Genomic DNA, 27,479 nt, shown 5'->3' with positions numbered 1-27,479 from the left:
ATAACAGAATGACGGGAACCTCCCGAGAGAGGCCCAGCCATCTGAACGCTCAGGGAACCGGGTGGACATCAGCGCCCAGGGCCCACGCGACAACCACCGCCAGGTTCCCGCAGTCGTTCTCAGGGGCCGGTCCCGGCAGAGGCGGCGGTCCAGCTGGCTGGGGGTGGGGTGCGGCGGCCACGGCGAGAGGGACTGGAGTCGGCTCTCCCGGAGCTCCGGGAAGGCTGGGCGTGGGGCGCGGGTGGCCACACTGCAGTCCCAGGAGAAGCAGCGGGCTCCAGACCCTCGGGGCGGGGCCCCTCCGGCCCCAGCACCAGGCCCGCCGGCAGGGCGAGGGGTCGAGAGAGTCCCGGCCCCCCAGAGTTCGGGCCTGGCTCGCGTCTTACCATGGTGAGGACGGTGGTGGCGCGTACCCGCGCTCTGGCTCCACTGAGGATAGGGCCGGGTCCGGGCAAGGGGAGCACCGGCCGCTCTGGACCTGCTGCCCCCCTGACAGGAGCAGCTGCCGCTTCGCCTCTTACCAAGATGGCGGCCCCGAGCCACGTCTCCAACCGGAAACGGCGCGGGTCAAAGGGCGGAGGGCGGTTCGGCGGGGTGGGGAAAGCCTGGGTACCGGGATGCTGCGCCGGCTTTCCCCCCGACTTAGGGACGGCTCGACTCCAGCCATGGAAGCTGGCGCCTCTGTCCTTGCTCACTGTCTGTCGTCGCCTTCGTTCATTTTGCGTCACCTCTTACAGTTTATAAAGCCATTCTCACAGCCACTGAATAATATAATATACAAAATAATCTGTGTGTATAAGGGACTAGTATCCAGAATACATAAAGAACTCTAACAACTCAACAATTAAAAAAAAAAAAAATCTAAAACCGGACAAAGGATTTGAATTGGCATTTCTCGAGAAGATACACAAGTGGCTGATAAAAAAAAAAAAAATTAAAAAATGTTTAGCAGGGCTGGGGATGTGGCTCAAGCGGTAGCGCGCTCGCCTGGCATGTGTTTGGCCCAGGTTCCATCCTCAGCACCACATACAAACAAAGATGTTGCGTCCGCCGATAACTAAAAAATAAAAAATATTAAAAATTCTCTCTCTCCTCTCTCACTCTCTTTTTAAAAAAAAAAAATTTTTTTTTTTTTTGGTTTTGGTTTTGGTACTGGGGATTGAACTCAAAGGCACTTGACTACTGAGCTACATCTCCAGCTCTATTTTGTATTTTATTTAGAGAGGTCTGAGGCTGGTTTTGAACTCTCAATCCTCCTGTCTCAGCCTCCAGAGCCTCTGGATTATAGGCAAGCGTCACAGCATCGGGTTTGAAGCCACTTTAGAACAGTCCTGCAGTTTCTCAGAAAGTCACCACACAATCAGCAAATCCATTGGTACTACATACTGAAGATAATTATAATTCAGCACAAAAATGTGTACTCTAATATTCATAGCAACGTTATTCATAGTAGCCAAAAAGTAGAAACTATCCAAACAAATCCAATCATAAACAGATGGACAAAACGTAGTATGGCACTGAAATTGAATATTGTTGTTATCCATAAAAAAAGGAATAAAGGCTGGGTGCAGTGGCATATGTCTGTAATCCCAGCTAATCAGAAGGCTGAGGCAAGAGCATGGTAAATTCAAGAGGAGCCTGAGTAATTTAGCAAAAGCCTGTCTTAAAAAAAAAACAAAAAAACAAAAGGAGGGAGGGTGGCTAGGGAAATAGCTCAGCCTTGGGTTTGTCTCTAGTGCCACAAATAAACAAAAACTATGTGCGAAAGCAGGGTAGTTATTGTGCTTATGCCCGTTTTGCATGTGAATAAAATGATGACAAGTGTGATTTACCCAAAGTTTCTAAACCAGAACTCAAAGCTAGTCTTCTGATTCTTTCTGAAGTTCTCTCATGACAAATTTCAGGTTTTACAGAACATAATTGATTCAGTAGTTCTTACCTTTATCATTTTATCCCATATCCCTATGGGTTTGACCCTACAACACTCATCCATATTAAACCTACATGTCTGCAATGAAGGATAGCAGCAAATTTTGGGGGTACTTATTTTGTGTCAATTCTTTATATATATTATCTATAATCCTTTACAACAATCCAGATAAAGACACTGAAGATCAAAGAAGTTAAACACTTGCCCAAATTTACACAGACAGTCAGTGGTAAAGCCAGGATTCAAATCAAGCTGTTTTATTATAACACATTGCCTCTTTTTATTTGTGTATTCCTTAATACTTATGGAACACGTAAAAGTTACCAGACATTAATTTCTTTACAGATTATCTAGGAATAAGTGAGATAATAAGAATTCTCTAAGGTAGGTACCATTATTTTCTTCATTTCACCTCTGAGCAAATCAAGTTACAAAGGAAAAATTCTACCAAAGTTCTCATGGCTAGAAAATTTTCAAATGATGTCATAATCCCAACTTCAGAACCTGTACCCTTAGACACTGTATTATAGACTTCCCACTCTTATTCATTTAAATTCCATCTCCAATGGAATGATGACATATTTTAAAACTCTGCATCTCTGGAAGGATTTATGTCAACCTGTATTTTAATTTTTGTTATAAAACACACTTTTTCTTTTTTTTGGTATAAGGGATTGAATTCAGTAATGCTCAACCACTGAGCCACTGCCACAGCCCTTTTTATATTTTTATTTTGAGACAGGGTCTTGCTAAGTTGCTGAGGCTGGCTTTGAACTTGTAATCATCCTGCCTCAGCCTCCTGAGCCACTGGGATTGCAGTCATGAACCACCACACCTGGTCAAAACTACATATTTTAAGAAAAATAAACAAATTCTTTTTTTATTTTTGTGGTGCTGGGGATTGAACCCAAGGCCGTGTGCATATGAGGCAAGCACTCTACCAACTGAGCTATATCCCCAGCCCACAAATTCTTGTGTTTAAAAAAGTAAAATCCTGGGGCTGGGATTGTGGCTCAGCAAGTAGAGTGCTTACCTAGCACATGCGAGGCCCTGGGTTCAATCCTCAGCACCACATAAAAATAAAAAATAAAAAGATATTGTGTCGGGGCTGGGGATGTGGCTCAAGTGGTAGCGCGCTCGCCTGGCATGCGTGCGGCCCGGGTTCGATCCTCAGCACCACATACAAACAAAGATGTTGTGTCCGCCAATAACTAAAAAAGAAATAAATATATATATAAAAAAAAAAGATATTGTGTCCAACTACAACTTAAAATATATATATATATATATATACATATATATATGTGTGTATATATATATATATATATAGAGAGAGAGAGAGAGAGAGAGAGAGAGAGAAATCCTGGGCTGGGGTTGTGATTCATTGGTAAAGCACTTGCGTAGCATGTGAGAGGCCCTCAGTTCAAATCTCAGCACCACATTAAAAAAAGAAAGAAAGAAAGAAAGAAATTGTGTCTAACTACAACTAAAAAAAAATCAATATTTTAAAAAATAAAATCCTTTAAGAATTATTGCCTTGTTGTGGCAGTTTGCAAGGCTTTCACTATAAAATTCAGAAGAGATGCAATTCAATGGTAGAGTGCTTGCCTAGCATTCACCACAACCTGGGTTCCATCCCCACCAAATAAATAAATACATAAATAAGTGAAAGACGGACTGATGCTGATTCTTTGGAAATGTGATGATAGCTGAATTAAATTGAAGGAGAAAATGCATCCCTGCAAGCAGGCTTTGCAAGGAGTGCCTAAGAGGAAGTATATTATAATGGTTTAAAGCAAAGACTTAGGAAAGACTTAGGAGTCAGACTAACCTGCTTTCAGAACTTTCTAGCTGAGTGACTAGGCAAGTTATTTTAACTCTCTAAGCCTTAATTAATTACTAATTACCTGATCTGAAAATTGGCAGTGACATCTATCTCATAAATTTAGGAAGCTAGAAAATACAGAATAGATTATATAATTTCTAAGTGCTTCCACATAGTCAATGCTCATATATATATATATATATATATATATATATATATATATATATATATATAAAATTTATTAGGGGCAATAACACATAACAAATAGAAAAAAAAATTGTAGGTGTGTGTGTGTGTGTGAGTGTGGTGCTGGGACTGAACTCAGGACCTCAAACACACCAAGCAAGTGCTCTACCACTGAAATACATCTTCAATCCTGCAGTTCCATTTTTTTTTATTTATTTATTTATTTATTTATTTATTTATTTTTAGAGAGAGGGAGAGATAGAGGAGAGAGAGAGACACAGAGAGAAAAATTTTAATATTTATTTTTTAGTTTTCGGTGGACACAACATCTCTGTTTGTATGTGGTGCTGAGGCATGCCAGGCAAGCTCGCTACCGCTTGAGCCACATCCCCAGCCCCCCATTTTATTTTTTTAATTAATTTTTTAAAATATATTTTTTAGTTGTCAATGGACCTTTATTTATATGTGGTGCTAAGATTTAAACCCAGTGCCTCACACATGCTACACAAGCACTCTTCCACTGAGCCACAACCCCAGCCCCTGCAGTTCCATTTTAAACTAGAAGTCTCAGAAGAGGTGACTTTCAATAGCAAAGAAATGGAATTGGGGCTGGGGTTGTGGCTCAGTGGTAGAGCTCTTGCCTAGCACATGTGAGGCACTAGGTTCAATCCTTAGTACCACATAAAAATAAATAAATAAAGGTATCGTGTCCATCTACAACAAACATAAATAAATAAATGGAATCAACCTGTGTCCATTAACCAGTAAACGTATAAAGTAAAATGTAGTATATACGATTTTTTTTTTCCCCGTATAGGGGATTTAACCTAGGGGAAGTTAATTACTGAGTCACGTAAAAAAGCCTTTTTTAATTTTTAAGTTTTGTTTTTGAGACAGGGTCTCACCAAGTAACTTAGAGTCTTGCTAAATTGCTGACACTGACCTTAAACTTTCGATCCTCCGGAGGTACCTTAGCATTCTGAATGCTGGGGTTATAGACCTGCACCAAGATGCAGGGCAAAATGTGGTACATATATACAGAGGACTGGGGATGTAGATCAGTGGTAGAGTATTTCCCTAGCATGTGCAAGGCCTTGGGCTCAATCCCTGGTACCTCCCCCTCCCCACACACACTGAAATACTATTCAGCCATAAAAAGGATGAAATTCTGTCATTTGCTATAACATGAATGAAACCGGAGAACATTCTGTTAAGTGAAAAATCCAGGCACAGAAAGACAAAGACCACTTAATCTCACATATATTTGGAATCTAAAAATACTGATTCATACAGAGGCTGAGAATAATAGGAGGGAGAAAGCAAGAGGGAAATATTGGTCAGTGGGTACTAAACTATACCTTGCAGAACTGAATTTTGGTAGAATCATTACAGATAACAATAATGTGCTATGTGCTGTATACTTCAAAAAAGCTAGAAGAAAGGATTTTGAATGTTTTCAAAACAAAGAAATGATAAATGAGGAGAAAGATAAATGAGGAGACCTTGATTTGAAATTACACAATGTATATATGTATGGAAACATCACCTGGTGCTCCAGAAATATGTACAATTTTTAGGCACCAATTAAAAAATTAAATTTGGTGCATGCCCGTAATCCCAGGGTTTGGGAAGCTGAGATAGGAGGATCTCAAATTTAAGGCCAGCCTCAGCAATTTAATGAGGCCCTAAGCAAGTTAGTGAGACCCTGTTTCAAAATAAAATATAAAAATGGCTGGGGATAAGGTTCAGTTGTTAAATACCCTTAGGTTGAATTCCTGCTACCCCATCCAACCCCTTGCAAAAAAAATTAAGACTCTCTCTTCCCTTTCTTAGTTATTAGGGATTGAACCCACCACTGAACTACACTCTCCACCCGCCTGTACTGTTCTTTTGAGTACAGGGGTTGAACCCAGGGGTGTTTTACCACTGAGTTATATCCCTAGTCTTATTACTTTTTTAAATTAAATTTAATTTATTTATTGTACCAGGGATTGAACTTGGGGCACATAACCACTGAGCCACATCCCCAGCCCTTTCAAAATTTTTTTTATTTTAGAGACAGGATCTTACTGAGTTGCTTAGGGCTTCACTAAATTGCTGAGGCTGGCATTGAAGGTGCCATCCTTCTGCTTCAGTCCACTGGGATTACAGGTATGTGCCACCAAGCCTGGCCCAGCCCTTTTTATTTTGAGACTGGGTCTAGCTAAATTGTTGTGGCTGCCCTTGAAATTGGGATCTTTCTGCTTCAACCTCCATAGTAGTTGAGATTGTAGATGTGTGCCACTTCACTCTGTCCAATAAGCACTTTTAAAGTTACTTATTATGCAACAATAAAGTAAAAAAAAAATTAAAAATTAACAAACACACTCAGATCCTGCCTTAAACTCATATGAATTTTTAGTAAATAAAAATATGTGGCCGGGCCCAGCGCGGTGGTGCACAACGTAATCCCAGCGGCTCTGGAGGCTGAGCCAAGAGGATCACGAGTTCAAAACTAGTCTCAGCAAAAGCAAGGTGCTAAGCAACTCAGTGAGACCCTGTCTCTAAATAAAATATAAAATAGGACTGGGGATGTGGCTCAGGGGTCAAGTGCTCCTGAGTTCAATCCCTGGTACCTCCAAAAACAAAACAAAACAAAAAAGGGCTGGGATGTGGCTCAGTGGTTAAGCATCCCTGAGTTCAATCCCCGGTACCCAAAACAAAACAAACAAATAAACAAACAACACCAGGATACGGTTAAGTTTGAATCTCAGATAAAGGAGGAATAATTTGTTAGTGTAAGTATGCCTCTGTAATGGGACACCGTGGAACCAAGGAGTATAAAATAACATAAAAGCCATAAAAATACCTTAAGGGGTTGGGATTGTGGCTCAGAGGAAGAGCGCTTGCCTTGTATGTGTGAGGCACTGGGTTCGATCCTCAGCACCACATAAAAATAAAATTAAGATATTGTATCCACATATAACTAAAAAATAAATATTAAAAAAAAAAGAACCTTAAAAGTGGAGGGGCTGGGAATGTGTAGCTCAATGGTAGAGCACTTGCTTAGCACGGGTGAGGTACTGGGTTTGATCTCTAGCACCGGGGGAAAAAAAAGTGTTTGGAATAACTGGAAAGTATGTCTAAATTCTGATTAGACAGATCTAGGATAAAACGCATGCCTCAGGATCCTTGCTCTTAAACAGGGAAAAACATGATTTCCAATTGGAGGGCTGAAATTAATAAACCAGCTCTGCAACATATGGCCGCTAGGTGCCGCAACAGAAGCATTTGCTGAAACCATAGACAAACAGGAGAGTTGGCCGCCCAAAACGCCCAGAGCCCATTTGGGCTCTTTGATCTCCTTCCGGCGAATAGAGATCCTACGCTGGAAGAGGCGTAAGTGCGGGTGAATGGGAGAGATCTCACGATAGTAGGACCAAGTCTCGCGGTTTTTTCTTTCTTTCTTTTTTTTTTTCCATTTTACCTAGCGACTGAGAACAGGCCGGTTGCTCCTAGTAGAATCCTTGAAGTGGCCTGTTGTGAGATTGGAGTGAGACCCCAGTCCTAGGCTGGGGTTCTTTCCATATAGAGGAGACGGATTCAGAAGGGCTCCAGGTAATTCGTACTCACCCCATCGGAAAGGGAACGACCTTCCTCCCTCCCAACAGGACGCCTCTTGCCATCTCTATGACAACTCTTCTTCCCTTTCCCCACCCCACTACCAACTGTCCTGTTTCTTTTACTCCCCACGAAACTTAAGTGGAATTTTATCTGCCAAACGAGTGAAGATGGAGGTGACGCTTTTGGATTACTTAGTGGGACCCATAGAGAGACTGGAGTTGACCCTCTCTTCGGGACTCCGCCCCCAGCCCGGTCCCAGAGGTGACCACCAGACAGAATTGTTTCTAGAACCTCTGTAACCTCCCCTGAGAAAACCCAACAGCTTTTGGAAAAATGACCGAACCTGGGAAGAAAGCCGCTGTCTGCCTTTGCATGTACATCTAACAGCTTTGCGGGAGCTGCTAGAGAAGTCATTTCCCTCCAAGATTCCCTCCGTCCTCAGCCAGCCTGCTGGCAGTTCCTACACAAGGGCTACAGCAGAATGGCTGAATTGTTTGAACCGGGGCCAAGCAGTCTTAAGGAAAGTTTGGATGGGGTTGAAGGTTTTATGTAGAATTGGTGTCTTGGGTGAGGAGGAGGAAACCATGATGGTTTGGAAGGCATTTCCCGGCAGAGTGTTTAATGTACAATCCATGATATGTAATCATATCTCCTTTTGCTTAGACCAAGATTGTTGAGAATCAGGCATATGATGAACGTATAGAGGTTAACGACCCCGAAGAGGTTGCAAGTATTTGTACTCCAACCCCAGGGCAGCAAGGTAAGAGAAGAATGAAGAGGAAAGAAGAGAAATGGTTGTTAAAACAAATAGCAGGATGGATTTCATGTTTGTCTCAAGTTCCTGATTTATAATAGCAAATTTTGACTTTCAGAGTCAGTTACTTCATTTGCCGTTGTTTCTGTTTTCTAACTAGTTAAGGAGGGAGAAATCACAGCTTGTTAATTGCAGGATCTTCCTTAACCCAACCCTATCACTTTTACTTCATGTTACTACTCAGCTTATGGTCTGATCTGTAAAGCATTTGCTATTTGTGATGCTAGACATCAAACTCAGGCCTCCTGCATTCTAGACAAGCAGTCTACTACTGATCTCTAGTCCCTGTTGTATGTGTTGTTTTAACTTATCAAAACTGTTTTTTACACTGCTTCTGCCCTTAATCAGCAACCCTAGCCAAAATATCAACAGAATAGTTTTAGATGATTTGACACCATTCATTTGTTCAACAAACATTTTTCTTTTTTTTAAAGATGGGAGTCTCACTATGTTTTTCAGGCTGGTGTTGAACTCCTGGGCTTAAATGGATCCTCCTGCCTCAGCCACCCAAATACAGGTGCATACCACCACATCTGGATCTGGCTCAACAAAGTTTTTTTTTTGTGTGTGCATTATAATTTTACATAATATTGGGATTAATAAACATTTTTGAATGCCTACTCTATGTCATGCCAACCTTATGCCTGGCACTGGATATACAGTGTTAAACAAAAGACACATTGTCCCGCCATCCTTCTGCTTGTACTCATGGGAGAAAGATGACAAATGAATTAATTAATAAACATGGCTACAAATGTGATAAGTGCATTGATGGAGAAAAATTGCTGTTAAGGAAAATAATGGTGAGGAAGGAGATTTTTTTTGGTACCAGGGATTGAACCCAGGGATGCTTAACCACTGAGCCACATCCCCAGCCTTTTTGTGTTTGCTTATTTGTTTGTTTTTGGGGTGCTGGGGATTGAACCCAGGTCCTTGTGCATGGGAAACAAACACTGTATCAACTGAGCTATATCTCCAGCCCATTCCAGCCCTTAATTTTTTTTTTAAGTTGTAGTGGACACACTACCTTTTTTTTTTTTTTTCCAAATGTGCTGAGGATTGAACCTAGTGCCCCACATATGCTAGGCAAGTGCACTACCACTGAGCTACACCCCAGCCCCCTTTTTTAAAAATTTGAGACAGCATCTCACTAAGTTGCTGAAGCTAACCTGGAACTTGCAGTCCTCCTGCCTCAGCCTCCTGAGTTGCTGGGACTCCAGAGGTATACAACTACACCTGTCAAGGGAATGTGTTTTTGATAGGGTAGTCAGGAAAGATAAAAGGAGAAGAGTCCATCATATGGGAGAGGAAAGTGATATATGGTTAGATTAGAGAGGTAGGCAGGAGGCAAAACAAGTAAACTTTTTTTAAAAAACATTTTTTAGTTATAGGTGAAACCAATACCTTTATTTTATTTTTATGTGGTGCTGAGGATCGTATCCAGTCACAACCCCAGCCCAAACTTTTTTTTTTGATAAAATTTTCTTAGTTGTAGATGCTACAATGCCTTTATTTTATTTATTTATTTTTATGTGGTGCTGAGGACCAAACCCAGTGCCTCACATATGGTGCCTCTATGACTGAGCCACAATCCCAGGCCAAAACAAAACAAGCACCCTTTAGCAGCTATGTTGCTGTTTTGTTTGTTTGTTTTGGAGTTTTTTTTTGGTTTTTTGGTACCGGGTATTGAACTTGTGGGCACTTAACATAGAGCCACATCCACAGTAATTTTATATTTTATTTAGAGACAGAGTCTCAAGTTACTTAGGGTCTTGCTGCTGAGGCTGGCTTTGATCCTCCTGCCGCAGCCTCTCACGCCCCTGGGATTACAGGCATGCGCCACCATGGCTTATGTTACTGTTTTTAAAATTTATTTATTTTTTAGTACCAGGGATTAAAGTCAGGGGCACTCAACCAATGAGCCACATCCCCAGCCCTATTTTGTATTTTATTTAGAGAAAGGGTCTCACTGAGTTGCTTAGTGCCTCGCTCTTGCTGAGGCTGGCTTTGAATTGGTGATCCTCCTGCCTCAGCCTCCCAAGCCACTGGGTTTATAGGCGAGCGCCACTGCACCCAGCCCCTTTGATCTTTTTTTTTTTTTTAATTTTTTTTTATTTTTTAGTTTTTGGCGGACACAACATCTTTGTTTGTGGTGCTGTGGATCGAACCCGGGCCGCACACCTGCCAGGCGAGCGTGCTACCGCTTGAGCCACATCCCCAGCCCCCCTTTAATCATTTTAAGTATAAAGTTAATGGCATTAAGTACTTTCACAATGTTGGGTAACTGTCACTACTGCCTATTTCTCCAGAACTTTTTCATCATGCCAACCTATTGAACAGTAACTCCTGATGCCTTTCTTCTGAGTCCCTGGTCCACTATTCACTTTGTTTCTACAATTTGCCTATTCTGCATACTTCATAAGTGCAATCATATTGTATTTGTCCTTTTATAACTTCTTTCTTTCTTTTTGTTTTCTGTTTTTCAGTACTGGGGATTGAACCCCATCCCCAGCCCTTTTGTTTTATTTTGAGGCAGGTGTCACCATGTTGCCCAGTCTGACCTCAAGCTTACAATCTTCCTGCTTTACATTCCCAAGTAGCTGGAAGTAGAGTGTGGGCCACCAAACCAGGCCTGTGGCTGACTTATTTCACGTAGCAAAATGTTTCAGGGTTCATTCATGCTATAGTGTGTCTCAGAACTTCATTCCTTTTTATGGCTGAATCATATTCCGTTGTATGGATATGCTACACTTTGTTTATCTGTTCATCTCTTAATGGATACTAGGGTTGTTTTTACCTTTATGCTGTTGAGAGTACTGCTATGTACAGAGGTGTACAAGTGTCTGTTTGAGTCTCTATTTTCAGTTATATTGAATATGTATCTAGTCACCAGGTTTTTGACTTGAGCATCTTTGTACTCTTGCCAGCTGTGGAAATTATAACTTCTTTTCAGTTGGCTAATTTAGTAAGCCAAAAAATGGTGTTTAATTTGCATTTACTTGATTTAGAGTCATCTAACAAGTTTTCATGCCAGTTTATACCTTATATCTGATTATACTTTAATTGTTCAGAATATTTTTATTACTGTTACAGATACTGATTCAGATTCAAATTTATAACTATCTGTTATTTGCCAGGCTCTAGTTTACTTCCTTCTGTGTAAGTTTTATCACTTGATCCTTACAACAGTCCTGGGTAAGAAATATTACTGACCGTACTTAGAGATGGGAATACTGAGATTGAGAGAGATTAAGGCATTTTGTCCAAGTGAGAGAGTTTTCTATCATATCCAGTCTTCTGAATTAATCCATCACTCTTCTCACTTTACTAATCACTTACCTCATTTTGCCAATGAAAAAACTAATAATAATAATATGCTATAATATGATAGTGACCATATTATACTAGTTTACTTATTTATTTTTAACCTTTATTTATTTATTTTTTATGTGGTGCTGAGGATTGAACCCAGTGCCTCACATGTACAAGACAGGAGCTCTACCACTGAGCTCCAGCCCCAGCCCCAGCCCTATTATACTAATTTAATAAAATTATATTGTAGAGTGGAAGATAATCATCTAGTATAACATCTAACCCAATCCTTTAAGCACAGTAATGTTTAGTAAATATAATTTGAATTGAATTGATACAGCCATTCTTAAAAATCCTGTCCATAGAATAGTTAAAGCATAAAATATTATAAACTAAAACTATTTGTTTTTAAAAATCATTTAAATAGTAACCTAAAACGGAAATTTTTCTTCTAAGGACTTCCTCATTCTGGCTGTCTTCCTAACAAGACTATGGCTGATAATAGCAGTGATGAGTACGAAGAGGAAAATAACAAGGTGCAGTATAACCCACAGCTTCTTGTAGAATTTCTGCTTTAAGTTTTTAATAGATTATTTGAAATGATATCAGCTCAATAGTGAACATTTCCTGAATGCTCAATGCCAGTGGTTGGGTACATTTGTACTCATGGAGGAAATTCAGGAGCAAAGAGCCTTGAGATTTTGACTTCAGCAAAAATAAATGCTTCTTTTTTGGGGGGTGGGGGTGGGGGTACTGGGGATTGAACCCAGGGGCACTTAACCACTGAGCCACATCCCCAGCCCTTTTATATATTTTATTTAGAGACAGGGTCTCACTGAGTTGCTTAGGGCCTTGCTAAATTGCTGAGGCTGGCTTTGAACTCTTAATCCTCCTGCCTCAGCCTCCCAAGCCACTGGGATTACAGGCATGCGCCACCATGCCTGGCTTTTCTTTTTCTTTTTGAGGTCCTGGGAATGGAACCCAGGGCCTTGTATGTGGTAGGCAAGTGCTCCAACACTGAACTACATCCCTGACCTAAGCCTATCATTACAGATGACTTTTTGGTGAAAATTTGCTATAAAGTCTGCCAGTGCTTCACAAACTTTACTTATCATAAGAATCAACTGGTATACTTACTTTTAAAAATATAGATTCCCAGTCCCTATTCAGAATCTCAAAAGCCAAAGAGAATTTATATTTAATAAGTAGTTCATGTAATTCTCATGTTAAATTAAGAATTATTGGTCTATGAATTTTTTCATCATCAACACTTGTGATATTGCAAATATTTTGTGAAAGAGATTTTAATTTTGAGGTCTTAAGAAACACATGACCCTATTTTCCTATCAACCTAGGAAATCACCCTGTTTCTGAAAGAAAGTTGGAAAGATACCTCTATCTCTATCCAGGGAGAAGTTGCACGTGTAACAACCTTTTTTTTTTTTTTAATCAGGGATTGAACCCATGAACTCTTAACACTGAGTCATATCCTCAGCCCTTTTCTTATTTTTTATTTTGAGACAGGGTCTCACTAAGTTGCTTAGGGCCTTGCCAAGTTGCTGAGGCTGGCTTTGAACTTAGATCTTTCTGCTTCAGCCTCCCAAGCCACTGGGATTACTGATGTGTACCTTAACACCTGGAAAATGGTCATATTTTAATTGTCCTTTAAGAAAAGGAACTATCAAAAGTCAATTAAAAAATTAAAAAAAGCTGTCATTTATTTTTAAAAAATCAATTAAAAAATTTTTTTTCAGTATGTTCACAAAAATCTATTTTAAAGTTTTATGAAAAGTAAATATGTATATGGTATATGTATGTCTGTTATTTGTGTGCAGAGAGACTGGAAGTATATATACACATACATCATATTTCTATTCTCATCATTTTTTAAAATACCAGTTTGGTAACTGATTTTTTTTTTCATGATACTTTTTTTTATTAGTATTTATAATGATCTTGACATATCATACATTTGATTCAAATCAATTAAAAAGTTTTAAAAAAAGAAAAGGAACTATAGAAATTCAGGTGAAGAATATTTGAGGTAATACAGGAAGCTGTAAATATATAGGCTGACTTTATAAAAAGACTAAGAAGTAACATTTTAAGGTAGTCTTTTTCCATGACTAGGTACACTGTTTTAGCATCTTATATACATGATAATCTCTTAGGCATTTGATCATAAAAAATCCTCCCCTATTATCTTAAGGATTTTATAAAGCACAACTTTCAAGAAGCAGACAAAAGAAAATAGAAAAGTTTTCTTTAATTGACCTTCAAATTTGGTATATCCGCCCTCAATTGTTTTAGTCTACATGCCTTAGTCAGTATTTAAGCCTCATTTATCTTTCCAGTTTAGTATGTACCCAGCATCAGCAAAAAACCATCTACTTTTGAGTAATCTTTTTTTGGGGAGAGGCAGGTACTACAGATTGAACCCAGGGGCTCTTTATCATTGAGCTACATTCTCAGTCCTTTTTATTTTTTATTTTGAGACAGGTCTCATTAAATTGATCAGGCTAATCTCAAACTTGTATGCCTCTTGCCTTAGCCTGCCAACTCACTAGGATTACAGGCATGCACCATCATGCCTGGCTTGAATCTTTAAATCAACAATTAATACTCTTAAAAATTCCTTTTGCCAAACCTGCTTCCTCTGACCAAGGATAATTTTGGCAAATGTTATTCTAGAAGATTCTTATCAATTATATACCAATAGTCATTGACTGAGTTCTGCAACAACTGTGTATTATTATCTGTCATAAATATTACAGATAAGTTAGAGTATATTTTTATCTATGTATAATAAATCTGTTATTTGTAGAGGAATATGTGACTGAAAACAGTTTTTGGTGTCTTGGAATGTGCCACAGTTTTATGTGCCAACAGCTGCTTTACCATAAATGACATATTTTTAAAAACTGGAATCAGTATAAGCCATATAGCATATGGAAACCAAGCTTTCAAAACATACTTTTAAAGGGGGCCAATTGGTCATCCTTCAGGTCCTAAGGGAGGGAATGCCACAGGCTCCAGGCCACAGAGGCAAAGACATGGACCCCATCCCAACTGCCCCTGCAAGTCCCAAGCACCACCAGACCCCTTCTCATGGACTTGAGAGGGTGGGTTGGTACATAGACAGCCAGAAGCTCAGAAAGGTAGGTTATATTGCCAAGAGCAAAAGATCCCTTATCCTGAGATGGAATATATAGTCATTGTACTTAACTTATGGGGGAAGGGAAGGGAAATATGGCTAGGTCAAATACCCCATGAAGAGAAATATCACTGAGCAAAAGTAGAAAATGCATAGTCTCTGAAATTGCTGGTCAGAATTCAGGCTCAGGGTTGATTATGAAATTTCTTTTTTTGATAGTTTCAAGCAGATTACTCTGAGCAGTCTTGCAAATTAAATGCTAGATTTCCTTGTGATCTTTGTGAGTATTAAAACCCTCTAGTTTGTCTTCCCTGTTTCATCTTCCCCCATTTTTTCCTTCAATAATTATTTAGAGTTGTCATCCTCTTCTTGGAAAGTCCCTAAATTTTAGGGTTGAAGCTCTTTGGATAAAGTTTATCAGACCTCTCAGGATCTCCTAAGTAATAAGTATAATAAGTATAATTTGGATAGAATTTGTACCCCAGCTTCAGGTAGATTAATACAGTTGTAGAAAGTGGGGACTCAGTTTGTAGCTAACCAGGAGAAATAGACTCTGATGCCCCTTCTGGAAGTACCACCTTCCCTTTCTGGGGACTAGGTGCCAGGTGTTTGGGGGTGGGGGGGTATAGGTTAGAGCACTTTTAGAACTAGGCCTCTGAGTCATATTATATTTCTCTTTGTATGAACATTTCTCTGTCTACCTGCCCTATCCCAGGAGAAAAAGAAGACCTCACAGTTGACACCTCAGCGGGGCTTTAGTGAAAATGACGATGACGATGATGATGACGACTCATCTGAAACTGATTCTGATGATGATGATGATGATGAAGAGCATGGAGCCCCTTTGGAAGGGTGAGGAAAGGCCTATCACTAAGGATACCCATGCCAAGGAGGAAGCATCTCCTTTAAGATACTGGGCTGGGAGGACATCATTTAGAAGTGAAATTGCAGCATCTCTCTTTTTTTTGGTAGTAGGGATTGAATCCAGAGACTCTTTACCACTAGGCTACATCCCAAGTCCTTTTTGTTTTTTATTTTGAGACAGATCTTACTAAGCTACTTTGTCAATGTTCATTACATTCATTACATTTTATTTAATTACAATTAATGTTATGTGTTCTACTGTTTTTTTAATATGTATATTTTTATGTATTAATAGAAATACTTTTAAATAACTGTGCAATATTCAGTTTGACATAATTAACCATCTCCCAAATGATGGATATTTTATTTGTCCCAATCTTTTGCTTAGTAGTAACACTACTAAAAATAAATAAATAAAGTAACACAGCTAAAAACATTTCTGAGCTGGATACAGTGGCACATACCTGCAATTCCAGTGACTCAGGAGGCTGAGGTAGGAGGATTGAAAGTTTAAGGTCAGCCTTGGCAATTCAGCAAGACCTTGTCTCAAAATAAAAATATAAAAAGGGCTGGAAACATAGCTCAGTGGTAGAGCACCCCTAGGTTCAATTCCTAGTACTGCATAAACAAAAACAAACATAAAAATCCCCCTTGTTTTTTAGTGCAAACTATTTTATATGTCAGAAATTAATATCTTAGGGTGTTGGAGGTATAGCTTAGTATTAGCATGCATGAGTCTGTGTTAATCCCCAGCACCAGCAAGGAAGAAAATCTTGTTTTACCCTTCAACTTTTCTCATTATCTCTTTCATATAAAAAAGGGAAAGTGACTAGGGATACAGTTCAGGAGGAGAGTGCTTGTCTAGCATGTGTGAGGCCCTGGGTTCAATCCCCAGTACTGCCAATAAATAAATAAATAAATTTAAAAAATAAATAAAAAGGGAAAACAATATGCTTTTAACATAAAAATTTTAACATAAAAAATTATGCTTTAGATTTTCTCCAGTTTTGTCCTTCAGCATCAAAAACAATTAAGAGCTAATTATAACTGATTTTAAAGTTCCCTTGCAAGCCACCAGGAAAGGCACATGTGGGTGGGGCAGAAGCTAGGTTCAGGGTCACTTCTTGTGGTCACAGGAACACACATGTTGACCCAGGGTTCTGCCATCTCTGCTCTTCTTGGGCATCCTAAAATGAGGTGTTTTCCTTTCCCCAGGGCCTATGATCCTGCAGATTATGAGCATTTGCCAGTTTCTGCTGAGATTAAGGAACTCTTCCAGTACATCAATAGGTGAGAATGAGAACCTTCCAATGAAGCACACTCTACTACCTTGTCCCTGAACCTTTTCATTCTCTATCCAGTCTGAAACAAGACCAGTTTCCTTGGATTTTTTTTTTCAAAAACCTGAATAGCAAGGAAACATTCTCTACCTGCCTTCACCTTCCCTTGGCAATATCTTTTAGGTACACACCTCAGTTGATTGACCTGGACCACAAACTGAAACCTTTCATTCCTGATTTTATCCCGGCTGTCGGGGATATTGATGCATTCTTAAAGGTACAGTCAGTGTGTCCTAAAAATGACTTATTAGATATTAGTTCTGATTCATGTCTTCTAATAATTCTGCTAATTCTTTTACTACCATAATATATGTCATTTCATTGCCATTCTTTACCTTGTTCTGTTCTCCAAGTACTTATTGTTGCTAAGTAATACTTTATCATCTCATTATATATTAAAAAAACACTCTCCTGTATTTGCGTTCTAATTGTTCATGAATCCAGCTTTGTATTTAAGTTCTCAAAGACCATGTTTTTTTTCTAGACAATATTCAGTATGATATGATAAACAAGCATGCTTTTTAATACTATAAATAATAATGAACCACAAGACTACTTCCTTTTCAGCTTATTGAAAACAGCAGGTATGGCTTTCTATGGTCCTCATGTTTGTTTTCCTTCTACTTTCCTACCTTTTCCTTAACCAGGTACCACGTCCTGATGGAAAGCCTGACAACCTTGGTTTGTCGGTATTGGATGAACCTTCTACAAAGCAGTCAGATCCTACCGTCCTCTCACTCTGGTTAACAGAGAATTCCAAGCAGCACAACATCACAGTAAGAAACTGGCCTTGGGGCTGGGGTTGTAGCTCAGTGGTAGAATGCTTGCCTAGCATGTGTGAGGCACTGGGTTCAATCCTCAGCAGCACATAAAAATAAAAAAAATAAAGGTCCAACAACAACTAAAAAAAAAAACTGGCCTCGTACAGGGCTCAGCTGGAGAGGGTGGGCCAAGAGTAGAAGCCTTGCCAGCATTTGTATAATTGACTTTACCACCTATTAAAAGGGATGGGTGTGACATCAATCCAGCCCCCTGCCCCACTTTTTTATGGTACTGGGAATTGAACCCAGGGTCTCAATGCTTGTAGGTAAGCCTCTACTTGAGCTACATCTCCAGCCCTTTTAAAAACCTTATTTTGAGACAAGGCTTACTCTAAGTTGCCCAGGCTGGCCTCAAACTCGTTGTTCTCCTATCTTAGCCTCCCAAGTATCTGGGATTATAAGTGTGTTCTACCACACCAAGCCAGCTCCATTTTGTAAAATGAGTTTTATTGAAATATAATTCCATGCCGAAAAATTCACCCTTTTAAATTATAAAATTCATTGGTTTTTAGAATATTTACAGAGTTGTACAACTTTTGTCACTTTTTTTTTTTTTTTTTTAGAGAGAGAGAGAGAAAGAGAGAGAATTTTTTAATATTTATTTTTTAGTTTTCGGCAGACACAACATCTTTGTTTGAATGTGGTGCTGAGGATCGAACCTGGACCGCACGCATGCCAGGCGAGCGCGCTACCACTTGAGCCACATCCCCAGCCCACTTTTGTCACTTTTTATGCCTAGATAATATTCCTCTGTCTGCATATACATTTTATATATATGATTGTTTCCACTATTTTTTTTTAAATTGAGTTCTGGGGTACTCGACCACTGAGCCACATCCCCAGCCCTATTTGATATTTTATTTAGAGACAGGGTCTCATTGAGTTGCTTAGCACCTTGCCATTAATTGCTGAAGCTGGCTTTGAACTCATAATTCTCCTATCTCAGCCTCTAGGATTACAGGCATGTGCCACTGCAGCTGGCCTGATTGTTTCCACTTTTATTAATAATATTGCCATGAACATTTGCATACAGGTATTTTTGATGTTGATTTTGATTTTTCTTTTTATGATCTGGGGATTGAACCCAGGGCCTTGTGTATATTAGGTAAGCAGCACTCTACCACTGAGCTACATCTCCAGCCCTTTTTATTTTATTTTGAGAGAGGGGTCTCACTAAGTTGCCCAGGCTGAACCTATGATCCTCCTACCTTAATCTCCCATGTAGCTGGGAATATAGGTGTACGCCACTGTGCCTGCCTTCATATACAAGTGTTTGCTTGAGCATCTATTATTATTTCTCTTGAAAATATATGTGGAAATAGAATTGCACAGCCATTCCAAGTGCTGTGTCACTGAGCTATCCCCACTGAGCTATATTTAACATTTTGGGGAACCATCAAACAGTTTTCCAGAGTGGCAGCACCAGTTTACAATCCCACCAGCAATGAATGAGAGTTTCAGTTTCTCCACATCCTCACCAATGTTTGCTATTGTCTGCCTTTTTAATTCTAGCTTTCTTAGTAGATGTGAAATGGCATTTACTGTGGTCAGCCCTATGACCTGCCCCGCCCCCCCCGCCCATGGCTCTAGAAAATTTTTTTTTATATTTATTTTTTAGTTGCAGGTGGACACAATATCTTTATTTTATTTTTATGTGGTGCTGAGGATCGAACCCAGTGCTTCATGCATGCTAGGCAAACACTCTACTACTGAGCCATACCCCAACTTGGCTTTAGAAAATTTAATTAGGGTTTTTGTTTCAGTCAGCTTTCTGTCACTGTAGATAATTTTTTTATAACTATATTTGATTTGTTTATTTTTATATAGTGCTTAGGAACTATATGTGTGAACCCAGGGCCTCACACATGCTAGGCAAGCATTCTACCACTAAGTCACAACCCCAACCCACTATAGATAATTTATGAAAAGAAAAGATTCAGTTTGGCTCATAGTTTTGGAGGGTTCGGTCCATGATCGACCCTATTGTTTTTGATCTGTGGTGAAGTAGTAAATTATGGCAGAAGTGCCTGGTGGAGCAAAACTGTTCCCTTTCTTTTTTTGCAGAGAGTACCGGGGATTGAACTCAGGGCACTTGATCACCAAGTCACATCCGCAGCCCTATTTTTGTATTTTATTTAGAGACAGGGTCTCACTAAGTTGCCCAGGCTGAACTTATGATCCTCCTGCCTCAGCTGCTACCACCACTCCCGGATAAAACTGTTACCCTTCTGATAGCCAGAAAGAAAAAAAAAAAGAAGAGACTGAGGTCCAATGATCCCCCTTGGGGCACACTCCCAATGACCTAAAGAATTCACAGTTAGGCACTAACTCTTGACCTTTCCACTATCTCCCAATAGCACCACCCTGGGAGCAAGTCTTTACCACTTGGCCCTTTAGAGGACACTTAAGATCCAAACTGGGGATGTGGCTCAAGCGGTAGTGCGCCTGCCTGGTATGCATGCGATCCAGGTTCGATCCTCAACACCACATACAAAGAAAGATGTTGTGTCTGCCGAAAACTAAAAAAAATAAATATTAATTCTCTCTCTCTCTCACTCTCACTCTCTCTTAAAAAAAAAAAAAGGCTGAGGATGCACCCCTGGGTTGAATCCCTGGTACAAAAAAAAAAAAAAAGATCCAAACTCAAGTGGTTTCCTTACCCTGCACTTGGCTGCTGTCAGTCCTCTCTTTTCATCAGCTATCTCACATGTACAATAGCAACAGATATGAACAGCTAGTGAAAAAAACCTTAATTTTAATTAATTTATTTATTGTAGTACTAGGGACAGAACCCAGAGCCTCACACATGCTAGGAAAGTGCTCTACCACTGAGCTACATCCTAGACTAATCCAGTCTATACAAAACAAGAAAGCTACCTTAATATTTATTTTCAGTCAGCTGTCTCTTTATTTTTCTAGCAACATATGAAAGTAAAGAGCCTAGAAGATGCAGAAAAGAATCCCAAAGCCATTGACACATGGATTGAGAGCATCTCTGAGTTACACCGTTCTAAGCCCCCTGCGACTGTGCACTACACCAGGTAAGACAGCATGTTTCTCACCACAGTAACCCATAGTAACTTTCACCACCTATGAACCATTACTTGTGAGGAGAGGTTCAAAGTCTAGGGACAAATTTGATTAACCTGAGATCCTGGAAAGAAAAAGTACACTTTCACTATACTTTTTAGAAATTGAGAAGTTGTCAGTTGCTGGCTCAGATTGCAGGCATAAAGATTGATAGTTCTCTGTTATCATTATTTAGCCAGTTCCTCCAACCCCAAGCCCTGGGTAAATTTGGTTTGCTCAATCTAGGTTTTCTTGAAATCCTAATATGCCAGATTGAGGATCTCTCCTTTACCCTAAAATATCTTGATCCAAATGCTGCTGTCATTTGCATGTGTTTCCTTTTCATATTTAATCTGTACCTTTAGGCCCATGCCCGATATTGACACATTAATGCAGGAGTGGTCCCCAGAGTTTGAAGAACTTTTGGGCAAGGTGAGTATAAAATAGCATGAGGTAAGAGAGTGTGACATTCATTCTAGGGCCCAGTGTTTTCTGTATTCCTGTACTACCATTATCATCATTGATTTTTTTCTTTTGGGTCACTGGGGATTGAACTGAGGGGCACTTGACCACTGAGCCACATGCCCAGTCCTATTTTGTATTTTGTTTAGAGACAGAGTCTTATTGAGTTGCTTAGTGCCTCACTTTTACTGAGGCTGGCTTTGAACTCATGATCCTTCTTCCTCAGCCTCCTGAGTTGCAGGATTGTGCCACCATGCCCAGCTCATTGACTTTTTAATTGAAGTTTAATACGCAATCACAAGTGTACATGTATTCTAAGTGTTAATCCATTTTTAACTTGGGTAACCAGCACATTGCATTAGTGAACGAAACATTGTCATCATTCTCAGAGCCTCTGTGCTCCCAGATTCTGAGGTAACCAGAGTCTTGTTTTTGACTTTCTCTGAATTTAAAAGTACTTTTTTGTGCCTTCTTTTTTTTAACATTATAAGAGATGCATTCATATTGTTTTGTGTGGTGGTTCATTTGTTCTTGTAACTGTAGTGTGTTCTACCATTTATCACATATATGTATATGACAGTTTATCCATTCTGTAATAGGCATTTGGGTAGTCTCTAAATATTTTGGTCATTAAATAGTGCTATTATGAACATTCTTATGTAACACATACTTTGGGGAACATATGTACTTCCTGCATTATTATTTTAGGTTCCACCTCCACAGGAGCGTTTATGATATTCTAAGAAGCTGTATCTATTTAGAATTACCCCAATTTTTTTTCTTCAAGTGCTGGAGATTGAACCCAGGGCTTTGAGTTTGCTAGGCAAGTACTTTACACTGAGCTACATCCCTAGTATTTAAAAAAATACCCAAGAATCAACTTAAGAAGAAACTGTTAAGACCTTTTTGAAAACAATAAAACTTTAATAGAGGACATAATGAGATCTGAATGATGGAGGATTCAATCTTACAGAGCTGCCAGTTCACCCCAATTTCCTATATAAGCGTAGTGTCAATTCTAATTCCATAAGAATTTTGTTGTTTGTTTGTTTGGTACTGTGACTTGAACCCAGGGCCTCCTGCATGGTAGGCAAGTGCTATACCACTGAGCAACTTTCCCAATCCTTTTAAAATTTTGAGACAAGACCAGGTGTGCTGGTGCATGCTTATAATCTCAGCAACTAGGGAGGCTGAGACAGGAGGATTGCAGTTTCAAGGCTAGTGTCAGCAACTTAGTGAGGCCCTAAGCAATTTAATATGACCCTCTCCCAAAATAAAAATGAAAAGTGCTGGGGATGTAGCTCTGTGGTAAAGTATCTCTGGGTTAAATCCCTCACACCAATAAAACAAAATAAAACTCTTTATTGAGATAGAAAGGCCAGCACTGTGGCACATGCCTATAATCCCAGCAACTCAGAAGTCTGTATTAGGAGGATTGCAAGTTTAAGGCCAGCCTCAACAACTTAGTGTGAAACCTTGTCTCAAAATGAAAATTTAAAAAAGGGCTGGGGATATCTCAGTGACAAAGCACCCCTGGGTTCAATCTTCAGTACAAATAAAATAAAATTTGGAGACAAGGGTCTTGCAAAATTGACCAGGCTTGTCTCAAATTTATGATCCTTCTTCCTCAGCCTCCTGAATAGCTGGGATTGCAGGCATGTGCCATTATGCCTGGATTTACTATATTTTTTAAAAATTGCAAAGTTCATAATAAAGTTTATATACAGGAATAGGTTTTTAAGACAAATCATGAAAATTTTAGAAAAAAAAATATGGAGAATTTGCCCTGTCAGAAACCAGAACATATAAAATTATAGTACATAAGAAAATCAAGGATTGGATGTTTTCTTTGATATGCAGAAGATGGGGGGGGGGGGAAGAATATTAAAAAAACAAAGGGCTGGAGCTGTTAGCTCAGTGGTAAAGCACTTGCCTCACACATGTGAGGCACTGAGTTCGATCCTCAGCACCACATAAAAATAAATGAATAAATAAAGATTTTGTGTCCATCTACAACTAAAAATATTAAAAAAAAAAAAAAAAAAGGTGGGGGAAATCTCATGGATACAGTAGAGGATAAGGATCAAGAGGGATGGAGAAGGTGAGGGCATGGGAAAGTCTTGGGGAATGAAACGTCAAGTTATGCTGTGTCTTTGTATAACACAATGAATCATATATGTAAGGCACTAATTAATAATAGAAAGAAGATCAATAGAGTAAGTAGGTCAGGGGAGGAAAAGGCAAAATACTGGGGAATGAGATTGATCAAATTATGTTATGTACTTCTATAAATATGACAATGTATCCCACTACTATGTGTAACTATAATGTACTAATGAAAATAAATGAATATAAAAAAATTATAGTAAATCAAATAGAAAGTTACTGGAATAGGAATAGACAGGTCAATGCCACCTATTAATCCAGAAACAAACCCATGTATATATGGGAGTTTCATATAGAAGTTTTTGTTTGTTTTATATTTTGTAGCTCAGGGGATTTTGAACTTATGACCTCACACATGCTAGGCAGGTGTTCTTATACTGAGCCACACCCCCAGCCCTTGATCAGGGAATTAAATAGCTAGATTGTAGTACCTCCATTCAGCGAAATACTATGCAATGGAATATTATTTGGTGTTTTTTGCTGTGATATGAATAAATAGCAATGTATGTATAAGTGTGTGTGTGTATGTGTGTGTCTGTGTGTGTGTGGTAGTGGGGATTAAACCTAAGCCTTCTACCATTTAGCCATTCACCTAATCCTTTTTATTTTATTTTGAAACAGGGTCTCACTGAAATTGCTGAGGCAGCCTTTGAATTTGTGGTCCTGTCTCCCAAATTGCTGGGTTTACAGGCAAGCACTACCAGGCCTGGCAGCAATGATATATTGTTAAATGAAAAAAGCAATTGCAGTTGAGCGTGGTGGCATATGCTGTAATCCCAGCAGCTCAGGAGGCTGAGGCAGGAGGATCACGAGTTCAAAGCCAGCCTCAGCAAAAGCGAGGTGTTAAGCAACTCAGTGAGACCCTGTCTCTAAATAAAATACAAAATAGGGCTGGGGATGTGGCTCAGTGGTCAAGGAGTGCCCCTGAGTTCAATCCCCTATACCCTCACCATCAAAAAAGCAAATTACAGAACTGTGTACACTCTTAATTATTTTATAAAAAAGTTTTAAGAAGCTAATGGTTTTTAAATTGATAAGCTTGGTACTGAGGCTTATGCCTATAATCCCAGAGACTTGGGAGGCTAAGGTGGGAAAATCAAAAATCTGAGGTCAGCTTCAGCAATTTAGTGAGGTCTAAGCAATTTAGCAAGACTCTATCTCAAACTAAAATATTAAAAAGAGGGCTCAGGGGCTGGGGTTATGGCTCAGCGGTAGAGCACTTGCCTCGCACATGTGAGGCCCTGGGTTCAATCCTCAGCACCACATAAAAATAAATAAAATAAGGTATTGTGTCCAACTACATCTTAAAAAAAAAAAAAAATAGAGCTCAGGATGTAGTGCAGCTGGTAGAGCCTCCCTGGATTCAATCCCCAATACAAAAAAAAAAAAAAAAAATATATATATATATATATATGTATATATATATATATATACATATATATATATTTTTTTAAGTAAACTTACAACTTATTTAAATCAAAGCCTGAGTGAAATGATATTTCCATTTTCTCTGTTCCCATGATGTCCCAGGACCTTTAAGCATTACAATACCAAGTCACTAAATACTTGGGTCATAAACCTGGGACCAGTTTCTTCTTGAATCCAAAATATATTTTTGTGGGCAGTATATTTTGCCCACAAAATCTTTCGTCCCTTCTTGTTTTCTTTTCTTTTTTTAATATTTTTTAGCTGGACACAATACCTTTATTTTATTTATTTCGTTTTATGTGGTACTGAGGATTGAACCCAGGGCCTCGCATGTGCTAGGCCAGCACTCTCTGCTGAGCCACAACCCCAGCCCCCTTCTTGTTTTTTAATATTTATTTTTTAGTTGCAGTTGGACACAATACCTTTATTTTACTTATTTATTTTTATGTAGTGCTGAGGATCGAACCCAGGGTCTCGAATGTGCGAGGCGAAGCCCCCAGGCCCTTCTTTGGTAGTAAATTCCATCCCGCTGATTGGGGGTGGGAGTGGGGGAGATGTTGTTTTAGTTTGCTAGGGCTACTGAACAAAGCACCATAGAGTGGGTGGCTTAAACAACAGAAATTTATTTTCTCTCAGTTCCGGAGGCTGGATGTCCAAGGCCAAATCAGCAGCACTGATTTCTTCTAGAGCCTCTCTCCTGGATCATCTACTATTTGTGGCTTCACATAGTCTTCCCTCTGCCAGTGTCAGTGTCAGTGTCCTGATCTCTTCTTGTAAGGACACTAGTCTTACTGCATTAGACCTCATTTTTACTCAGTAAAGATTGCATCTCCAAACAGTTACATTCTGAGGTGCAGAATGAGGGTTTGTTACATTCTGAGGGTTAGGACCTCAACATAGGAATTTGGGGGAACCCAAATTGAGCTATAATTCATGTTTTATGCTAGGAGCTCTTTTCCTTCAGAGAGTGGCTCTTTTGGGCCCACTTACACTTTAGCTTTTTTATTGTGGTCTGTCCCACACCTCTTCCAGGTGAGCTTGCCCACGGCAGAGATCGACTGTAGCCTGGCTGAGTACATTGACATGATCTGCGGTAAGGTTCTCTCTCCTTTCCCAGCCCCTCCTCTGGGTAGCTACATCCTAGGCCTTCAGAAGGGCTTGCTGACTCTGGGAAGATGGCATCTTGGCTAACAGCCTTCACTTGTGCAGAGTGGCAGCTTCTAGGGGTGTTCAGGCCTATGTGACTACTTGTTGGGTATTTAATCCACAATCATAGTAATATATCCCATGTGGGAAGGGGTTGGCTATCCTAAACAGAAATGCCCCCTAAGTCCCAGAGTTTGTTTGGTTCTGTTCCTGGGAGTTCTTCTTTGTTTCAGCCATCCTAGACATCCCTGTCTATAAGAGTCGGATTCAGTCCCTCCACCTACTCTTCTCTCTCTACTCGGAATTCAAGAACTCACAGGTGAGATGAGGATCGGGGACTGGACTCAAGCTGTAGTGTGGGGTCTCTGCCAGCCTGGGCCTGCTGCAGTTGTTTCCTGTGGCAGTGGGGGAGTTATTATCTTCATGAGTAAGAGCTGCAGAGAAGGCAGAGGATGGGGAAGTATCAGAGATGGGAGTCTCCATGGAACTTGGTGTGGATCTGTGGATTATACCCGTGCTTCAGGAGAACCAAGTGGCCCAATGAATAGAAGCAGGAAAGAAGTTTAAAAAGGGTGGGGGGTCACTTTTGAAGGAGGTGGGCAAATTTCTAGCTATTTTTCAAAGATAGCACAAGGTATCTGTAAGCAGAACTGGAAGAAGATTAGAAGCTTAAAGGGTTTTAAAAGAGGTTAGTTCTTGTGAGAAAATGTAGCAATTAGCATATTCCAAATACTTAACATTCTCTCTCCCCTTTCTTCATAGCATTTTAAAGCTCTTGCTGAAGGCAAGAAAGCATTTACTCCTCCGTCCAACTGCATCTCCCAAGCTGGAGATGTAGCAGAGACACTAACCTTCAACTAAGGAGAGAGGCCTGTCAGCCACCTGCTCTGCTGCTGGGCTCAGGACCAGGCATGTGCTGCTACCTGTCTGCCAGAGAGCACTTCACACATTTGCTCTTCCTGTCTCAAATTGCCTTCCCAAGAGAGTTACCACTGTGGGGATTTGAGTTAAAAAATTTAATTTCTGAGATTTCCCCAAAGTAAAAGCTGGGAAGAAAGATTAAAAGGTGTTCTTTTGGGGCTAGGGATGAAATTCTTTCTTTTATTCTTAAAGGTAGTTGGCAATGATTTTACAAATAAAATGCTCTGTCAGTTTTGATATAATTCATATTTTTTGTTTTTTATCCACGGTTCCTGTTTCATTTCTTCTATTGCCCTTATTATTTCCTAAGTGACTAGAATAATGTTGAGGGCTTTAGCCCTCAAGTCTCTCCTCTCTGATCGCCTGTCCTCCTTTCACCTGTTCCTTTTTCTTCCCAAGGCAGGCCACAGAAACTGAATTTGTCTTACCTAAGGCAGA

General features: G+C 39.7%; 2 protein-coding genes across 3 annotated transcripts in view; one reads left to right on the top strand and one right to left on the bottom strand.

The window, feature by feature from the left end:
- Arcn1 (archain 1) overlaps positions 1 to 540 on the bottom strand; it is a 30,648-nt gene extending 30,108 nt beyond the window's left edge. Inside the window, exon 1 of the mRNA XM_027930513.3 lies at positions 387 to 540. Within this exon, the coding sequence (XP_027786314.1) occupies positions 387 to 389 (3 nt within the window). The 5' untranslated portion in view covers positions 390 to 540. The remainder of the gene's footprint in view (positions 1 to 386) is intronic.
- A 6,811-nt stretch (positions 541 to 7,351) lies between these two features.
- Positions 7,352 to 27,283, top strand: Ift46 (intraflagellar transport 46). Of its 2 annotated transcripts, XM_027930728.3 has the most exons (13): positions 7,352 to 7,538; positions 8,208 to 8,304; positions 12,127 to 12,206; positions 14,676 to 14,828; positions 15,540 to 15,676; positions 16,904 to 16,978; positions 17,152 to 17,245; positions 17,676 to 17,804; positions 20,769 to 20,890; positions 21,284 to 21,350; positions 26,007 to 26,067; positions 26,354 to 26,439; positions 26,883 to 27,283. In XM_027930728.3, exons 3-13 carry the CDS (start codon positions 12,162 to 12,164, stop codon positions 26,979 to 26,981), a joined length of 1,068 nt encoding a protein of 355 aa, XP_027786529.2. In that variant the 5' UTR covers positions 7,352 to 7,538; positions 8,208 to 8,304; positions 12,127 to 12,161; the 3' UTR covers positions 26,982 to 27,283. The 2 variants fall into 2 exon arrangements, with proteins under 2 accessions (XP_027786529.2, XP_027786530.1); XM_027930729.2 differs by lacking the exon at positions 14,676 to 14,828 and having other exon boundaries at positions 7,359 to 7,538.
- Positions 27,284 to 27,479: the final 196 nt, after the last annotated feature.

Source organism: Marmota flaviventris, chromosome 9 (genome assembly GCF_047511675.1).
Source record: "Marmota flaviventris isolate mMarFla1 chromosome 9, mMarFla1.hap1, whole genome shotgun sequence".
Classification (NCBI taxonomy): Eukaryota; Metazoa; Chordata; class Mammalia; order Rodentia; family Sciuridae; genus Marmota; species Marmota flaviventris.
The sequence above is the reverse complement of the archived record's forward strand: the minus strand, read 5'-3'. Positions and strand labels throughout refer to the sequence as shown.

Excerpts from the sequence above, each read along its gene's own strand:
- Ift46 (XM_027930728.3), top strand. The coding sequence starts at position 12,162 with ATGGCTGATAATAGCAGTGATGAGTACGAAGAGGAAAATAACAAG. Across the intron at positions 17,246-17,675 it reads ATATTGATGCATTCTTAAAG|GTACCACGTCCTGATGGAAA; the intron begins GTACAGTCAGTG and ends TTCCTTAACCAG. Across the intron at positions 26,068-26,353 it reads GTACATTGACATGATCTGCG|CCATCCTAGACATCCCTGTC; the intron begins GTAAGGTTCTCT and ends TCTTTGTTTCAG.